This window comes from Epinephelus lanceolatus, chromosome 9 (assembly GCF_041903045.1).
Source record: "Epinephelus lanceolatus isolate andai-2023 chromosome 9, ASM4190304v1, whole genome shotgun sequence".
Taxonomy (NCBI): Eukaryota; Metazoa; Chordata; class Actinopteri; order Perciformes; family Serranidae; genus Epinephelus; species Epinephelus lanceolatus.
This window is the reverse complement of record NC_135742.1, coordinates 32,691,541-32,711,029: the sequence shown is the minus strand read 5'-3', so window position 1 is coordinate 32,711,029 and position 19,489 is coordinate 32,691,541. Positions and strand designations below refer to the sequence as shown.

The 19,489-nt window shown below is 43.8% G+C and overlaps 1 protein-coding gene across 1 annotated transcript in view; it reads left to right on the top strand.

Annotated features, from left to right (window-relative positions):
• Positions 1–601: 601 nt before the first annotated feature.
• hmcn2 (hemicentin 2) overlaps positions 602–19,489 on the top strand; it is a 58,189-nt gene continuing 39,301 nt past the window's right edge. The window contains exons 1-22 of the mRNA XM_033619789.2: positions 602–1,221; positions 2,914–2,984; positions 3,572–3,730; positions 4,840–4,962; positions 8,499–8,670; positions 8,786–8,892; positions 8,978–9,098; positions 9,192–9,455; positions 9,566–9,710; positions 10,153–10,274; positions 10,528–10,800; positions 11,231–11,372; positions 11,685–11,812; positions 12,516–12,629; positions 12,708–12,866; positions 13,194–13,388; positions 14,504–14,599; positions 14,744–14,871; positions 14,970–15,114; positions 17,372–17,484; positions 18,866–19,025; positions 19,202–19,361. Coding sequence (XP_033475680.1) covers positions 966–1,221; positions 2,914–2,984; positions 3,572–3,730; positions 4,840–4,962; positions 8,499–8,670; positions 8,786–8,892; positions 8,978–9,098; positions 9,192–9,455; positions 9,566–9,710; positions 10,153–10,274; positions 10,528–10,800; positions 11,231–11,372; positions 11,685–11,812; positions 12,516–12,629; positions 12,708–12,866; positions 13,194–13,388; positions 14,504–14,599; positions 14,744–14,871; positions 14,970–15,114; positions 17,372–17,484; positions 18,866–19,025; positions 19,202–19,361 — 3,353 coding nt within the window. The 5' untranslated portion in view covers positions 602–965. The remainder of the gene's footprint in view (positions 1,222–2,913; positions 2,985–3,571; positions 3,731–4,839; positions 4,963–8,498; positions 8,671–8,785; positions 8,893–8,977; positions 9,099–9,191; positions 9,456–9,565; positions 9,711–10,152; positions 10,275–10,527; positions 10,801–11,230; positions 11,373–11,684; positions 11,813–12,515; positions 12,630–12,707; positions 12,867–13,193; positions 13,389–14,503; positions 14,600–14,743; positions 14,872–14,969; positions 15,115–17,371; positions 17,485–18,865; positions 19,026–19,201; positions 19,362–19,489) is intronic.

Genomic DNA, 19,489 nt, shown 5'->3' with positions numbered 1-19,489 from the left:
GTCTGGAGACTGCTCTGTCCTTTAGGTGCATCTTTGATTCCCGTACAGAAGTTTTAAATGCAGCAAAAAGAGAAGTTAAAGCTTGTGTCAAAAATATTCTGGGTCCTTACCACTTATTTTGGAAGAAGACACTGAATATTTTAGTTAAGATCAAGGCTGACTTCCTCTGTGAGGTCTGATCTCTCCAGACAAGATGCGTCATAGCTAGGCATCAAGTGCGCGTGAATAATATTTAATAATCGATAATGTGTTTCTATCCAGATACTGTACACAGTGAAAAGGGAAAGTGACATTTCTGCGTGGCACGTCAAACTATTCCACCCATTCATATGCCAAGGGGAGATTTCAGGGTGGGCTATGTATAAAATTAGATTGGTGTCAGCTGAATATAAACGATGGCTATTTATAAAAACGAGGCTGTTACTGAGACAATGTTCTCGGCATGTCCAAAATACAGGCTCCAGACTCTGCTGGTAATGTGCGCAAAGCCGTTAAAAACCACGTCTGTGGGGGCCCACCTCGATTATGGAGAAAATTGAATTGAAGGGGGAATGCTGGATAGGGTTAAAGCCTGGAAGTCACAGTGGGGTCGTGGTACACACACACACACACACTCACACACACAAAAAAAAATCAGGTTGGGTCTCGGGAACCTTTTAATACCCATCTCCGCCCCCGTTTGAAGCGTCAGAGCTCTCCTGGGGCTCTCCAACACAGAGCCAGTCCACACGCTCCTCCAAACTTTACGCACGGATGTACTCCTGTGGAAGTATTTTACTCTGGATTTTAATGTGTTTCAGCTGAGCTGTATTGTTCCAGATATCGTTTCTACCGATTGGAAGCAGTCCCAGACTTTACATAGCTTTGAAATCTGAACTTTTTTTTTAAACTTTCTACAACTTTTTAAATTGTTTTTATGTGATTCGCCTCATTCCAGCAGACAGATGCACTAAATCTTAGAAAAAATGACCGTCTTATTAAAGTGCCTAGTCTTGGCGCTCTGTGTCGGCGCGCACAGGCTCTTGGCAGTCCCCCGGGCTGAGGAGGATGATGGATCCGGTGACAGCGCCTCGACCCTGGCCTTTGTGTTCGATGTTACCGGCTCCATGTACGACGATCTGAAACAGGTGATAGAGGGCGCCTCACGGATCTTGGAGAAGACTCTCAGCCGGAGGACCAGACCCATTAAAAACTTTGTCCTGGTCCCCTTCCATGACCCAGGTACTTTCTAACCAAACACACTTCTCCTTAAAATGCCTAATTAAACAATAGGCACATTTGCTGTGAATGTTTAATCATGAGTTTTATTATGTTGTAAATTAATGCATATAAATGTAGCTTTATTGCAGCTTTAAAAATCAGCCAAACTGTTAAATTGTGTTGCCAGGTTCAGGCAACACAGCAGCCTATAGTCTTCTTTTTGTATTATTACAAGCATATTTGTTACATTGCCCCTGATTTTATATTTTCCTGTAGCTGTCATTTATGTAGTTTTACTTGAAACGATAACAGCAAACTGCAACACACCTCAGGACCTGTTGCACATGTAGTCCATAGCTGTTTCACTCCAAGTCCACTTGGACACTGGAGCAGCACTTTGAACTAAACTCAGGAATATTTGAGCTTTTACAATGAGGAGTCGGTGGGACAGGTAAGGCTCCTCACCCTGGGCATCTGTCCTCTTAATATATGGGAAAGCTGCAGCTTGAAAATAAGAGTGCTCTAATGGGGGGGAGGGTGTTTGAGCACTGATGAGAAGCATATGCTGTCTGCTTGGGTGTAATTACCCCCAACCCCACCCCTCCCTCACCTTCATCCAAGCCTCTGGAAAACTCTGTAGCACCCCAGTTTAGCCAGTCAGGGGGGGGGATGGTGGGCTCAGGCTGCACTAACACCACACATTTTGTCTGTGTTTAATGCGCCCTGCCCTTGGGGACCTTGTAAACTTCCAGGATTGCAAAGAAGCCATGGTGGCTTACAAAAGAGGCATGACAGTGCTGTCAGAGTTTTACAGTCCCTCACGACGAGTAGATGAGGACTTGAAAGCCTCCGCTGTTGGAAAAATAGATTGTGAATGAGTTAGAAATGTCATCAGCTTGACACATGTCTGCATGCTCAGTATCATTAGTCTCACAAAGATACTTCAAAATGGTATTTGACAGTCAGAATAACAAGCTCAGACACACAGAGAAACCACGAGGCTCCACCCTACCTGATAAGGCTCTCCTTTGTAAAAACTATAATGAAAGGCTTGTGTTTATAGACAGCAGAGTTCTATAGCAAAAACAATGCGTTCTCTGTGTATTGGTTAATGTTAACTGTTCCAGCAATTGGCCCCAGAAGGCATCCAAGCAAGTGTCAGGCCCTGACAGGTTCTTATCCATCATATTGGAGCCTGCTGCTGCTGCTGCTTGAGGAAGTGGCCCGAAAGAAAACGCTGACTACAGCTGCAGAAAATTATTATCGCCACCCGAACCTTGTCCGGATTGTAGCGATTTGTGTGAAACACAACCTGAGCATTGTAATTTTGTCAGCGAACCAATCTAACCACTCTTGTGCCGTGTGGTGCATATGATTGATATTCATGTCTTGCACAAAAGCTACAGGGCATCACTCTGGTCCTGATAAATTAGACTGTGGCTTATTTGGGGTTTTGATGCCGTAGATGCTTTTTCTCTGAGCAGAGAGGCAGAGCCACTGAGAGGGAACAAGTAAATTCTTTGTTCTGATGTAGTTGTTTTGTTGAGTTTGATGAAAGAGCCAGACAAGTAAGACCTAAGCCCTTATTCTTTTGGGATGAATATATTTAGGCATGCACTATTTTACAACAACCAGAACATCTGTTGTTAGATGGTTTGAATTTGTTCATTTGGAAAGTGTCTGTTATGATGTACTACATTTCCATCCTTGCAGATATCGGCCCCGTGTCCATCACCACTGACCCAACGAAGTTCCAGCAGGATCTGCAAGAGCTGTTTGTCCAGGTGGGAACCAGAACACTTAAAATAATGATTCTATAGCACCTGGGACCACTGTATTGTTCCTCACTAATCCCAGCTATAGCTGTGTAGACTGACACAGCTTAAAATGAGCCTACACAACCTCTACCGAGCAGTAGGGTAGTCCCTGTGACTACAGGGGAAAATGAGTCAATAATTCTCTAATACAGTGTAGAGAAGAATCATTAAGTCAGAAAATGGACTAAGGAATATCAGTTTCACAGCAATATGTATCTTAAGTTTGCTAACATCAGCCACCACAAGCCACTGGTCATACCAAGAGTAAGGCTGTAGTGATTGGTATTGTTTTGAGGAGGGGGTGCGTTTTCATTTGTAAAAGGCATGTTGTCTCATTTCTTCTTTCAAACGTGACTTAGTGTAGCTTTGAGTATGTTTAAAATGTTTCTGTGTCATGCTTGCCATAACCTGTATCTCTCCTAAATAAACCACTCTATTCCAAAAGCTCAACTATGTCTGAGTTGTTTGAGTATAAAATTAGTCTGAAGTTTGAAATAAGATATAGACTCGATTTCTTAAAGGAATATTTAATCATGTGTAATTCTGTCACCCAGGGTGGGGGTGACTGCCCTGAGATGAGCATAGGAGCCATAAAGAAAGCCTTGGAAGTTTCTCTGCCTGGATCCTTCATCTACGTGTTCACTGACGCCAGAGCCAAAGACTACCGCCTGAAAAGAGATGTTCTGCAGCTGGTGCAGCTCCGTCAATCACAGGTACAGTCCTAGAAAACTGAAAAGGGTTGTGATGGAAATTCTTCTTTGTCCACAGCTACAGCGTATAAAAATGGTAGAAAAAACATGTATGCAAGCATTTCATTAGTCTTGTTTAACTGAACATGAAACATGAAAATGGTTAAATGGACAGTTTGCCCCAAAATTTAAAAAAATACATTTGTCCTCTAACCTGTAGTGCTATTTATCAGTCTGGTTTGTTTTGGTGTGAGTTGCAGAGTGTTGGAGATACCTGCTGTAGAGACATCTGCCTTCTCTCAAATATAATTGAATTAGTTGGCACACGGCTTGTGGTGCTCAAAGCACCAAAAAAGTACACTTGAAAAACTCAACAGCAATGTCTCTTTCCAGAAATCATGACTCAGTTTCTCAACATAATTTACAGACCTTGTTGTGAGCAGTTTCACGTGGGAACTATTTTGTTTCTCCTGAACTACACTTGCCAACTGTATCACCATGCAGAAGGAAGCGTTCATCTACTGCTAGCTCACCTAGCTATGCCGAGTAGGACGCCATCGGTGTTTACATCCTGTGCCAGGTCTGTGGATTATCTTGAGAAACCAGGTCATGATTTTTGGAAAGAGACATTGCTGTTGAGCTTTTAAAATGACAACACAACTCAAGTGCCTTCTAATTCCATTATATTCAAGAGGAGGCAGATATCTCTACAGCCGATATCTCCGTTACTCAGCAACTCACACCAAAACAAACTAGACTGATAAATAGCACTACAGGTAAGAGGAAAATATGTGTTTCAGATTTGGGGGTAAACTGTCGCTTTAAATCTGAAGGTTAAAAAAAAAGTCCTGGCCCTCAGAGTTTTAAGTATCTTTGCATTTACCATACACTGTAATAGGAATAAAAGGAATCCCGTGGCATGCTGTGAAAGATCTACATTCCAAATAGTTCCCCCAACACTCAGCAGAGCAGCGGGAAAGTCTCTTCAAAGTTACTCTAGTCTCAGCCTCTACGTGAAGCATGACAATGAGCATTAGCGTCACTGTGGAGCCAACTGAAAAGCAAGTTTGTAGAAAGCAAACACCGAACAGTAGTAATCCTCTTAACTCTTCCTGCCCCCCCTTCGTTCTCAGGTGGTATTTGTGCTGACCGGGGACTGTGGCGACCGCTCTCAGCCTGGCTACAGGGCCTACGAGGAGATCGCTGCCACCTCCTCTGGACAAATCTTTCACTTGGACAAGCAGCAGGTTAACGAGGTGAGAGCATGACAGAGTACATGGCACTACAGTCACCAAACCATTATAAACCTGTACATACATAATAATTGATTTTTAAAAGTAGAATCCAGTTGTTTATATCGATATGGAAAGGGTTATGTCACCTAATAATGGTGAACTGCAGGAGCAGTGGAGAGACAAACCATACTTGACCCACTGATGTAATAATAGCAATTCATTTAGTGTAATCAAATGATTCCAAAGCTGATATTAAACTTCCTGTTCATATGATACGGGTGAGCGACTCTTTTATATCGGAAGCAGCATGTAACAGAACTCCTGTCTAAGAAGCCAAAGACAGCAGGGCTCACTTCCCTGGCAGACGTAAAAGAAGCCAGAGTTTCCTCTGGAAGAGACACTGGTATCCTGCATGTCAACACAGGAGATGGCTGGGCAGCACTGAGCCAGAGCCAACGGCCCTGCACACTGGTGGCCCACTGAACCTCTGAACTCAGATGTGTTTGTGTGCGTGGGTCTGTTTCATGTCAAGTCATGCTTGCATGTAGCTAAACATACAATGCCTGTGTGTGGGGCGGCTCGGTTCATTATCACTCCATAATCCTGCCAGCTGTTTAAGGAGTATTTGAATGTGATTTCTGTGCTGCAGTATTAAGGGAATAGGAGACCAAATTCACTCTAGCCCTCACACCTCAACCCCAGATGGCTTTGTGCTAAAGTAGCCCCAAGTATTTTGACATATTCTTAGTGTACTGTTACATGTAAACATGTGCATACTTGTGAACACATTTTTCTTGGATCCTCACTGAATTAATGCTCGTCAGTCGTTTTTTGGACTGGTGTGATTATAGCTCTTGGGTGGCATGCTTTTACCGAATTAATGCAAATCCTTTAATCCTTAAAAACCTCAGAAGTACTACAAATCTAACCAAAATATTCCCCCTTAATAGCAGTTTAATAAAGTGTGGCCGAATCAAAATATACAAAATCTTTTTGTGGTCTCTGGGGAAAAGAGTGGAGAGAAAACAGGCTGCTTATTTTACTCTCTAATCCCAGGATATGATCTGTCACGGCCTCCCTCCTTCCAACACAGCTGCCCCAGTGGACTTGGCTCCAAGTCCTCAGACAACAGCTCATTGTCAGCTCGACATATCGCACTTTTAACACTTTTTTTTTTTTTAATTCGACCAGTTATAATCAACGACAGGATCTGTTTACAAGAGCGTGGATGAGGCAGCTCTGCTAATGTGCTGTCAAACTTGGACCACGATCTGTGCTCCTCGTGGTAATGATGCCATACTTAGTCATCTGTAGCCTGAAGCTGTGATTGAAAACGAAGGCCGTGATGTTTTAGCTACCGCATAATGTCCGCTGTGATATCTGCTTACAGACAGAAACAAGGCTCTAAATATGCATGTAATGTAGATGCAGTGTTGCAGCACAGAATTTGGCCAGTTGCTGTGTGTTTCTACTAAGCAAGCTGCACAGACGCTAAACTCAAGTACCTTGAAGAGTCATTTATAACATTGCCCTTATGGTTTTCTCATTATGTGAACGCAGTAGTGAGTTAAAGGGCAGGTAATGGTTGTCAGATGTAAAGTGAAATCCAGGTAACATTTATCCATGTCTTCCTGAGTGTGCGAAACAAAGGCACTGTTTATGGTGTAGCTGCATCTCAAATACAGTTCATTTGTGACAGGCAAAGCCTCGGCAGGTGTGTCGAAACTCCCACTGAGCAAGAACAGGGGGTCCATCTGGGACTGATTTGCTCTAGTAGCTTTGATTTGTAGTGGGACATCTTCCCACAAATGTCAGCAGTTGTGGTGTTTAAGTCTGGGTAAGGACTAAGCTGACCCCGCCCCACTGGGAGGTCTGGAGTCAAGCTGTTGTACTTAACAACTGCATGGCCATGTTATTCTTCAGCAGGTAATGCACCTGGATGACTGAGGGGAATACAGCATCACCCCAGCCTTAGCTAACCCTTCTTCTGTGGCCCATCTGTCATGCTTCTAAGAATAGCAGAGGGGGGTCCTTCCTGTAACAGCCCTGTAAGCCCGTTCAACTGAGACACGCCGGATGAGGTTTCACAGGACTTAAGATCCTCTGCATTCCCAGTGGTTGAGACAGGGAGTGGCCGCAGGACTCAGCGTGCTCCTCCAGACCTACCGTGGCCCGGAAAGCAAGCCACCCCATCTCTGCACACCACTTCCTTTTATCTGAGTAATGCCCACTCCTCTCCGCTCTCTTGCATAAGAAATAGACACTATCCTGGGGCAGATGTAGGTCACTTCTTAGCAGTTTCCTGCTCTGCTGGTGATGGCTGCACATGTGGCAGACATTATAGCTGTTTCCAGTTGTAAAACGAGCCAGAGGAACCAGCTGCCGTCAGCACCCAGTGGACGTGATAGACAAAAAGCGGAGGAGGCCTTGATAATTTAATTATCAAAGGCTTTCCTTGTTTCACGTTTTTGCTTGTTTTCGTAAATGTCTTAAAATGTGTTGCCATTGGCTCCGTCTCCAAGGGCCCTGCTGAAGAAATGTTTTCAGTTTGTTAGACGCAGCTCAGCCATAATGCCTCTCCATATGAGGTCAAAACAAATACTAGACAGCAGTTGCTTGTTAGGCATTTGGAAGATGGAAGACGTTTGGTCCATTGCGGCCACTGAAATGAGACTGCAAAATATCAGTGGGTTTTTCTGCTTCTGTTTTCATTTTAGAGAAAACAAAAGGAAAAGTGTATTCAATACCATGATAATGATTATACCTAGAAGGTCAAGCACCTGTCAAAACTGAAATTCTATATTGTGAGTTATTTCTCTGGAGGGCCTCTGAAGGACATGACAGTCTAAGTAATGATTGTTTTTGCCATTAAATATAATCAAACTGTCTGCCATTATTTCAGACTTAGCGAAATCTTTGCTCTTAGTGCTGCAGTGACTCATTTAAGAAGTGAGCTCCTGCAATCCTAATGTGTCACTGCCTGACCTCGTCTGGCTGCTTAAGCTTAACCGGTTCCACAGAAAAGTGGGAAACAGGCAGCCGTTTCTGTCCGCAAATGATCCCGCACATTAGTCAGGCTGATACTGTGAAATATACAGTTAAAGTGTATTTCTTAAACAAAGGCACCACTACTTTCTATTCCGAGGAACAAGCCTCATGATTCATGAAAGTTGTGCTGCAGGAGGGGGACTGCTGCCTGACAGACTTCCACCGTGAGAGACGCTCCTCTGGGAATACATGCTTGAGAGTGCAGAAAACTGTATGTTATCAGTTTGACAGTTGAGCTGTTTCACTTTTCCTTTGTTTAGGCAAAATCCCTCTGAGAAATACTTTTGCGATGAAAGAATAGTCCGAAGACAAAGAGCAGCCTGCTGGGCTGCTCGCGCAAGGAAGGGGTTTGTGGGGGCTTTCAAGGAAAGGCCACAATCATGTCCTTCCTGTCCTCGTAGTTGAGAACGGATCTCTGACAGTTTGTGTTTGACGGGTCCCAGCCTCATCCACCGGCGGATGTGTTTCCATCAGTGTGACATGTTGCTCTGTTTTTCTCCTCCCATCAGGTTTTAAAGTGGGTAGAGGAGACAGTGCAGGCCCTGAAGGTCCACCTGCTTTCCTCCAACCATGACAGTGCCCAGGAAAACAAGTGGGAAGTGCCCTTTGACCCCAGCCTTCGAGAGGTCACTGTGTCACTTAGCGGACCAGCACCGCAAATTGAGCTCAGTGATCCATTCGGTAGACAACACATTTATGTTTTTTCCCCCTGCCTGATTAATAAAAAATATCTTCCACGCCCACAAACAAGGAAAGACATATTTTACTTTGACAAGTTCCTGTTCTTGTGTTCCAGGTCGCGTAGTGGGTGTAGAGCAGGGCCTGAAAGAACTGTTGAACATTCCCAACTCCGCCCGTGTCGTCAACCTGAAGTTTCCCAGACCTGGGGCTTGGAAACTGAAGGTACTGCTCCTGTGAATGATCCATGAATATGTTTCTTTGAGTGTTTTATAGAGGGTAGCTAAATACAGTTGCTTTCTTTCTAAAGGTGAGTTGCAGTGGCCGCCATACGCTGAGGGTCACAGGAGTCAGCAACCTAGACTTCCGAGCTGGCTTTTCCAGTGTACCAGTTTCAGAGTTCAATCACACCAGAGAGAGGCCAATAAAAGGTGCCCTACATGTCTCTGTTAGCTTCTTGTGTCTTATTTGACTGAGAACACGTGCAGAAGATGACTTCATCATGAGCTTTCTTTCTCCCTCAGGACTTCCAGCCCATGTTTTGCTGAAATGTACAGGCCTGAAGCCTCCAGGTCAGCTCAGCCATGTGGAGCTCATGTCAGGCTCAGGCCGCTCCCTACGCACCATCCCCGCGCCTCTGCCCTCTGACCTCGGCCAACAAGGACTGTGGAGTCTACCAGAGTTCCGCACTCCCTCCCAGAGCTTCTTCATCAAGGTGACAGGCAAAGACGAGGAGGGCTACCGATTCCAGAGGCTGTCCAGTGTCTCCTACACAAACATCGTTCCAGGTAAGACCCCCCCCCCCAAAAAAACATCTCACCAAAGCCACTCCGCTGGGTCTCTCACACCTCATCAATCTCTCTGTTGACTTTTAACCTTTGTTTGCTCCCTTGAGTAGATCCCCCAGCCGTGAGCATGCCTGAAGTGGTGAAGGGCTTCTACATGCAGCCTGCTGTGATCGGCTGCACGGTGGAAAGTGACATCCCATACAGGCTAAGATTTACCAGAAGTGGGATTTCACTTGGAGAGGAGAAGTTCTTTCAGTGAGTCCTTCCTCGATTCACTCAGCACTCTGTAGCTTTTGGCTCGCCTTCCTTCAGATGCTGCAGCTTAATTCTCCCATTACCTGCTGTAAAATACACTGATTAGGTCACTCACTGCACTTACCAGTGAGCATGTCTGTGAAGCATTAGTGCTGCTTGACTGATGAGTTTTATTGGCTCATCTGTCGGGATAGATGTATACACAGTAAATTTTGTGAACATTACATATTGGATTGTGTCATCTTGAAAAATTAACAAAGCCCTTATTCTCTCTCAGTGTTGACGCTCTGCTTTGAATTAAATTCATGAAGTGAAGCTGACTTGTGGTGAAAACTATTCCCAGTGTGTATGTGCCAGAGATCCTATTTGAATGTGACGTAGAATGGGATCATGTTGCTATTGTCATACTCCAGTGAACGAACCAAGTGTGCTTTTGTGTCAGGAATTCTGCCATAGCATCATGGGAGATTGCCCACGCGTCAGCTGAGGATGAAGGCCTGTATGAGTGCATAGCGCAGAGCAGCGCAGGACAGGGACGTGCCTTAACACACTTGACTGTTCGAGGTATGTCACACACATGTACAACAAAGTAAGCACACACACCTCCTCAGTCATCTTGGCTACATCCATCACAGTCAGAAGAAGGCTTTGAAATGAGTTCCAGACATTTTTATCTCAGATTCATGGCTAAAACATCAACATAATACAAAGCATGCCAGCACAAACATTTGCATGAAAGAGTAAACTATATTTGCACTGTTTGTTCTCCGCTGATAACACCAGTTTGATGTTTCGGTTTTGTTTCCACTAAAACAAGAGCCTCCTCCGGTCCTGAAGCCTGCAGTGAATGTGACTTCCTCTGTGGGAGGCGTGGCTGTGCTGTCCTGCCAGGTGGAAGGCTCCATGCGCCACAACTTGACCTGGTACAGAGCGGGTCGTATCATCTGGACCCAGGCGGGGAGGGTGAGGCTGCTGTCCGACTCGTCCCTGCAGATCAGTGGGGTGCGGACTCAGGATGCTGGAGAGTACCGCTGTGTGGCGACCAATGCTCACGGAGAGAGCAGAATCAACATGTGGCTCCTCGTCCCAGGTACGGCAGGACAATACCCTGCAGGTCATCTGCTTAAACACTTAACACACCAGGGGCCTCGTGGTTCCTCTCTGGCCCCCGTCATCTGTTTTCCATTAATGGATTAACCTCCTCTCAGTCAGATTGAGCCACTTTCTCATCAGAAAATGTTCCTAATCAGCCAGAATTGATGCGTGTTGAAAAGTGTGGCTTCGACTATGGGTGCATGCTCACATGTTTGTAATGAGTTTCAAAAATAGCTAAATAAATGTGAAACTTCTGTACCGATGATGTCAGACCTGGTATGTGCCGGTAATTGCATTGTAGCCCACATCATCAGGAGTTTACTGTTGTTAAACTTGTAATAGGGAAGTTATAAATGACATCATACTGTGGTGACAAGGCCTTGAGTCATCGACAGCTCTTTGCCTCTGTTTGACTCCAATTGTAGAGGCTCCTTCTGTGGTAGTTCACCCCCAGGGCCAGGCTTTCTCCCGAGGGGACGAGATCCGCCTCGTCTGCTCGGCGTCTGGCTCCCCTCCTCCCCAGCTCTTCTGGAGCCATGGAAACATGTTCCTCACTAATCGGCCGAGGTAAGGGAGCTCTCAGCCCACTCAACACCTCTGGCACAGAGGACTCAAAGAGTCATTACATTCCACTTTAACGACATGCACGATTGCCACATCTTGTTTGCATCACTTTGGAGATTTACATCTACTGATGTAAAATCTTTTTTCCAAACCACAAGTACTTTATATGCCTGTGTAAAATACATATTCAAAGAAAAATTCCTCTCATGATACCCAAGAATAGCAGAAAGGATTAGAGGTGAATTGCCAATTTACATCTGCGCATGTAATCACGGAGAGTCAACAAACATGAATTCTGTCTATTGTGTGTTACAGGCTAAGTCTACACCAACATGGAGTTCTGACCATTAGAGGGGCCCTCCCAGAGGATGCTGGGAACTATACATGTTTGGCCACCAATGAGGCTGGGAGTGCCTCTCAGTCTGTGTCACTTACTTTTGCAGGTAGGTAAAGATGTTGAAGGTGGTAATGTAATCCACCATTTAGAGTCTCATCCTTTTTTTAAATATCTGTTCAGGATTATCATTTCTGTTAACATTCATTTTCAGCCGAATGAGGCAGTGTTTTCGTCTGTGTTATTGTCTTTTCTTCAAGAGCATTTGTTTTGAATCAGTCTGTGAATGATATCTGGTCTGAGCTGTGCACCAACCCTGAGTAGATCACAAGCAAGTGTGGCCACATGCTGCCCTGTCTTCCACAATAGGATATTTCTCTCCTTATTTATGTGAGCGCTGACAGTTGTGGGCCTGAAGTTTCAGTCATGGCATGTCAGTTAGTGGTTGACAGAAACCTCAATACTGATGGACTGTGGCAGCCTCTTCCTGGGGCGTGCTGGTGTTATACACACTTTTGTCTCTGAATGTCATTTTTAACAACATTGATCTGTCAAGGCAGCAAGAGCCTTGTAAGATAGATCAGCTCATCCTTTCAGCTCGGCTGTCTGCCTGTTTCCAAAAGCATCTATCCAGCTCTACTGAGACAGAATGTGTGTGAAATATTACCTTAGTTTTTATATTTTTCTCAGGTTTATCCTGGAGCTTTTAGTGATTTAAGCTGACATTACTTTACTATACATTTCTATAAAGTAAAAATTCTTTAAGAATACACAATCAAACCACGTCCCATGCTTACTTTTGTATCTTCCAGAGGTTCCTAGAATAACAGTGGCACAGCAAATCGTACTTGTATCTGTTGGTGGTGATGCGACTCTGGAGTGTCAGGCCACAGGCATCCCCCCTCCCCTTGTTCACTGGTTCAAAGGTAAGTTAAGGTCATAAACAGTGTGTACATAAAAACAACGGTCAGAGACCAATGGGCTTGTTTTGTGTGTGTTTCCAGGTGAGCTTGAGGTTGGCTCTGCTCCTTTCGTCGAGCAGGATGTACACCGTGGGACCCTTCACATTCGAGGGGTGCAGGAGGTCGATGCCGGTCAGTACAGCTGTGTAGCTAGCAGCTCTGCCGGAACCTCCGCTGGTACTGTCACTCTGGAGGTTGGAGGTGAGACCACACTCCGGTGTTCCACACAAAGCTTTAAACACACGGCACTTTAGCACTCAGCACTTTTTCTTGCACTTTAGACGTCTCTGTATGTTTCTGTGTTGTGATTGTTAAATGTAGTCCATGTCTGTTTTATGTGATAGAACTGTCATTGTGATGATGTGTCCCTGTGATGATGTTTTTTATCTTGTCCTGTGAAGCAATGAAATGTAGCACTGTGCCCAAGATGAATTTCCCTTAGGGGACAATAAAGTTTACCTTACCTTACCTTACCTTATATTCCTCTCAAGATTTACATGACGAAAAAATTCACTCTTCCCTCCACAGCGGGCCCATTGTTCTCGGAGGCACCAACTGACACGACAGCTAACGTAGGGGAGAACATCACCCTCCCCTGCGTTGCCCGAGGTTTCCCGCAGCCTACGGTGACCTGGCGCAGACAGGACGGCAGACAGATTCTTAAAAGGACAGACAGCCACAGTAGAACAATGCAGCTAGAGAGCGGACATCTTCTAATCCAGAGTGAGTTGTCCATGAAACACTATCACAGCAAAGAGCTTTGGTCTGCAGTGCAGGCTTATACAGCTTCATGGCTGCCTTGCACTGACCGGCATGACTGAAATTTTCTGGTGATTATATATATAGAAGAGGTGCAGCCTTTCATATTGAATTCAGCTTTTCTTAAGAGAGGAGGGGCAACAGGATGTCACTGCTGTCAGTAAAGTTATACAGTAAATAGATGGCTCTCACAAAGTGTCCATCCTGCTAAATGCACATCTTCTAGTCTGTGAAAGACGTACCTTAAAATACTGCCACATCACTTTAATGCTGTTAATCACTCTGCAAGTGTTGGTGTCTCTTTGTCCAAGTATTTCTCCTTCATTGTGAAATTTTATTCCCATCAGGACAAGGGGAATTTAATTGTGAACTTAGGAGGTATTTTAGCCCTTAATATGACTTAATCTTGGCCACTGAGGGTAATCCTTTGTGCTCCTGAGACTAAATGTTTATAGTGTGTGTGTAATGTTATATTGGAGAGGAACGGACATATTTGCGCGGACTGCTCCTGTCACTGTTTCCATTTGTGGCTGCCGTCTGACCTAATTAGCTCAACCTATTACAGATGGCTTTATTTATTTGGTTTTTTATTTTACCTGCTATTGTTTCAGAAAATGTCTCTTCCCATATTGTATCACACACAAACTCCTCAACCCCCCACCCCCTCTGCTTCTCACTTTTTTACTTTAATGCCTAATGTCTTGTCATCACCCATTCAAACATGGGCCTGACTGTCTAAACACAAGAAGTGAATCATATGTTGATGTTCCAACATGTGATCTCCAGAGAATTCACAGAGTGGGACATGTGTGTCAGCAGGCTGGCAGCTGAGGCAAACCCATTAATCCCATTATTTTCTATTTTTAACTCTTAATTACAGAGCAGTCAAACCAATAATAGCACTTGTTATTGAGTAGAGGACTAATCTACTATTAACATGGACTTATTTTTCTGGATAAGTAGTTTTCTTTCTCAGTAAGTGTGGAGATGCTGCTTATCTCAGATGTATAGGTTGTGCTGTTTCTAAAGATGTTGATACAAGTTTGCTCAGTGCTGATTTACTTTGTGTTTGACTGCAGGTGTCTGGCTGGATGATGAAGGGCTGTACATCTGCGAGGCCAAGAACCAGTTTGGAACCATTACAATGGAGGCCAGAGTTAGTGTCACTGGACTGGGTAGGCTTTTTTAAGCTCCCTTATCTCTCTGTGCCACAATGTACTTTAGAAACAATGGCAGCAACTCCAAAGCTGACTATGGCCTTAAAATACCCACATTTTCCTGCTCTGGTTGGGTATTTATGTCACTTCCTTTTCCTGCAGAGCCCCCTCTCCTGGCCCAAGGTGCCCCACTCATCACTACTGGTATTGGTCAGTCCCTGAGTATCCCATGCATGCTGCTGGATGGAATACCTCTTCCAGAAAGACACTGGTACCAAAATGGAAAACCTGTAAGACTGAGTGGTATTAAACTTTCAAATACATACAGTACCTCACACAGATGATCTTTATGCTCCTGTGAGACTGCAGTTGTTTCTCTTCTGCACAGGTTCAGTTGAACGGGAGGATGTTTGTGAGGAGTGATGGCAGTTTGTACATTGAAAGAGCCACCCCAGAGGATGCTGGGACATACATCTGCACTGCAGTGAATGTAGCAGGCTCCATGAACATCACAGTCAGCCTGGAGGTCCATAGTAAGTTCAAGGATCTGTCAGACATTCTGAAATCTTATTTGTTTTCTTGCCAAGAGTTAGATGGGAAGATCAATATCTCACCCACGCTGACTATGACGCTAGAGCCAGCAGATGATTATCTTAGGTTGGCATAAGGACTGGAGGCAGGGAGGAAAGGCTAGGCTCTGTCCATTTTTACAGTTAAGCTTAATTATGCATTAAACAAATGGGACAAAAGTAAATTAGTGAGCTTTAGAGGTGCTAGTAGGTGGATTTTGAATGCCAGTTGATTTGGTTTATGGCCAGATACCCAATAACATTTAACTTTTATGTTATAACTGCACACATACTAGATTCTAACATTATATTCACAACAGTGAAATTACATTTCTCTTTCATTGTTATTTTCATTGCTATGTCCTTTTGTTGTTGGTAATCTTTAGGATTATTTTGTTTATTGAAATAATTAATATTCCTATTATTACTATGCCATTGGTCACCAGTTTCTTGTATGTGTTGTCATCCATCATTGCAGCTTCTGAGAGCTGTCAATCAGCTGTCAAGCTGTGGTCTGTTTTGCTTTGTCATGTGACGTTTCTTCCACTGCACAGAGGATTGTAGGTCAGAATAGCCCGAGAGGCATGCTGGCTTGCATACTGCAAAATACGATCAGATGTAGCTGAACATCCTGGTAATTTTTGACATACAATACACTGGGACATAGCACATCTTTTTCTGGCATACTAAATAGTTTGGTACATAGTATGGCTATTGGAACACACAGTTAGTCTTGTTTCATTCTCGGAATCCATTGGCTGTATTCTTGTTTTATCTTCAGACTGAACCAAGCTAGCAGCCTTCAGTCTCTATGCTAAGCTAGGCTAACTGTCTAACATGGCTTTAGCTTTATCTTTAGCATACTGTGCTGAATGTGTAGCTAGAGCCAGCAACCCATTAGCTTAGCTTTGCATAAAGACTGGAATCGGGGGCTAATGAAGCTTGCTAATGAACACGTTATATATTTGTTGTTTAAAACCTTTAAAACCTCATGTGGTGTGTGTGTTTGCCAAGCTAACTGGTTGCCACACACCCCAACACTGCCAATTTTGTAACTCTTACAATCATCTAACTTCAAGCAGGAAAACTAAAAGCCAATTTCCCAAAATGTCAAGCAATTCCCTGAATACTTCACCTACAAAATGACCACTTGTAAATCAGTCAATCTTGGCCTTGTTACCTCTAACTCTCAAAGAAAGCATTGTTTTTCTTGCACACTCCATGCGGAATGGTGAACATATTGATTTATTGATTGATTGATTGTAGCCCACTCTTAACAACAGTAAAATGTGTGCTCAGTGGGGCGTCGGTGGCTTAGTGGTAGAGCAGGCGCCCCATGTACAAGGCTGTTGCTGCAGTGGCCCGGGTTCGACTCCAGCCTGTGGCCCTTTGCTGCATGTCACTCCCTCTCTCTCCCCCCCTTTCACACTTGTCTGTCCTGTCAAATAAAGGCTAAAAAATGCCCCAAAAAATATCTTAAAAAAAAAAAAAAATGTTTGCTCAGTACTACAGACACAAAAAGTTTTGCAGAAAAAAGCTTTGAAGAGGGCATAGATAACTGAAAAACTAACTAAAGAAGTTTTAAATAGTGTGGTTTCAGCGGAAATGCATGTTTTTTGGAAATACTGAGGACACAACTGGATAAATGAAACCTGATCTATACTGCATGAGTTGTGTGAGAATTTGTAAACTTTTTGGTGTTGTTAAACATGGTGCCCAGTCAGTCAATAAATCAACATGTTCACTGTTTTCTGCGGAGGGATGCGTGAAAAACAAAGTCTTTGTAGCTAACTCAAAGTAACACAGCATGACTAACTGATATACAGATCGTCATTTTATGGGTGAAGTTATCCTTTGAGTTGTCATTCCTCATTACGGTTTCTTAATGCTAGAGACACTGGTTGTGTGGGCTAAAGATTATGGTTTGGACAGTCATGTCAACAATGTGCTGACTCAGCATGGAAAACAATACGTCACTGACTTGACCACCTGCTGTCATCATAGTGAGAGGGTTCATTTATTGCATGCTTTGATGAAAGGGTCTTTTTGTTCATAGGCGCGTAATGACAGGCAGGCCAGATTACGGTTCATCATCGGTTTGTAATGAAGAAATGCCTCGAGCACTGACATTGCTGGCCGGCTAAGGCCTGTGATAATGCTGTGGGCTCGCTTCTTCATGGCCAGTCAGACAGCTGTGTTTTGTGACCTACTTCTTCCACAGTGCCCCCTGAGATCAACGCCGGTCCGTACCACTACATAGCCAACGAAGGCGTAGCCATCACACTATCATGTGAGGCCAGCGGAGTTCCCAAGCCAAATATTGTCTGGTCCAAGGTAGGATGTCACACTCACTGTCAAAATCTACTTATCTAAATAATTGCTTTGGCTGCATCCCACAAATCCATGCATGACTAATTTGCTACTTCTTATTCCCACAACTTTATCTAGTGAGGATCACACTTGGCGTTCATTCGTCTTAAAATGAATCATCATTAAGACTTTGTAAATAACGGTGGAATAATAGCGGTATCAAGCATGTTACAGTCAAACAAAAGATCAGTATCCAGTTAGGCAATGGTGGTGGGATCCTCAATTTTAAGCCAACCAGTCATCAGTAGGCTTTTAATGTAATCAGCACCAGCATAATGATAGTGATAATAATATTAGTCATCTTCATCTAATGATGCATTCTCTTTACTACTTTAAAGTAAGACGTGCTTATTTAGAATAATACAATTATTTCAATTTGATAATTTTCTTACTGTCATCTAGCAACACAGTTTCTCCTTTCGGACGTATTTTTATCTGATTCCTCAGAACACTCTAAAAATACCACTGACAATAACAGTTTGCAATGCAATCAAGATTTGATTAACCTGACCAGGAAGGATGTAACCATGGCAACTTTACCATATTGCAGCTTGACTGTGAGAAATCACTCAGGATTGTAATTGTACCTAGGAATCTATTTAAAGCCTCTCTTGCAACACCTTCCAGTTCAACACTTGAGTTAAAAAAAAAAAGAATCACATCAAGCCTCAAAGGTTACATAAAATCAGGCTGAACCGGTGCAAAGCCAACATGCTTAATTCACCCAGAGCGCAAACCATGAACCTTATTATCAGATGTTCTCACTACATGTGTCATACAGTGCTAGAGCTCTGCCTTGCTGGCTGTGACACTAATTACAGTATGATCATATAAGGCATCTAATGACCTTTTTACCAAATGATGAATTACACATGTACAGATGGATTTTGCGACCTCAGTCATTAAAAGCAGTGATTTGATCTGTTTCACTGAAGAAATCAGACAAGAAAAATCATGCAGAAGTAAACACCCCGCACCATCACATAGCTGGCTTTACTAAGTGAGGTCAACATACATATTGTTGAACTGAGCCATTTTTCTTCTTGCTTTCTCCAAACATTTTCAGAGTAGTACTCTGGAGTCAAGTAAATTTCTTCTCTTGTCAGATAAAAGTGAATCTGTAAAAGCAATTTTATGTTCAAAGCAAGTGCGTGTGCAGCAGGCTGCATTCTTGCATGCGTGTATTGGGGATAGAGAGTGAGTTAAAGGGGCGCTCTGTAATTACATTAGACATCAAAGGTTAGCCTGTAAACCTTAAACCAAGCTTAGTTTCCCCCGCGCTGTTGTGTGGACAGCTTTTATCCACGGTATATTGTGTCTGGTCTTACGCCTGCTGTTCCTCCAGGGGAGGCAGCCTCTGCCAAGAGACCACTCCTCTCTGCAGTCTGACCCTGATGGATACCTCCACATCCCCCACCCCACCACTGACGATGCAGGCATCTACATCTGCACCGCCACCAGTCCTGTGGGCTACGCAAGCCGAGAAATCCAGCTCAGTGTCAACAGTAAGGCAAATAAATGTTCCACCGCAGTCACCCAAACATAGCAGTGTTTGATTTAACAAAGGCTGACCTCTGTCGACAGACTGTATGATGTTTCACTGCATGAACATTTTTAGAAATACAAAGCAGGTCAAGCGTAGAAACTACATTGCATTCTTACTTCTCTTTCTCTTTTACAGCCACACCTAAGATAGTGGGTGTGAGTGGCCATGACAACATAGTGAAAATGGCTGCAGAAGTGGGGACAGAGATTGTTCTCCCATGTGAGGCCCAGGGGAGTCCCTCTCCACTAGTCACATGGAGCAGAAATGGGCATCCCATCCCCCCCGTCACAGCTGGGTAAGTCTTATCTCACTCTGGCAGTGATGCAGTTAAATTAGTAAAATGTAATGTAACAAAAGTTCTCACCATACCTCTCATCTGACTTAGCTAACATCTGACTCAGCTCTTTACAAGGGTCTCTGACT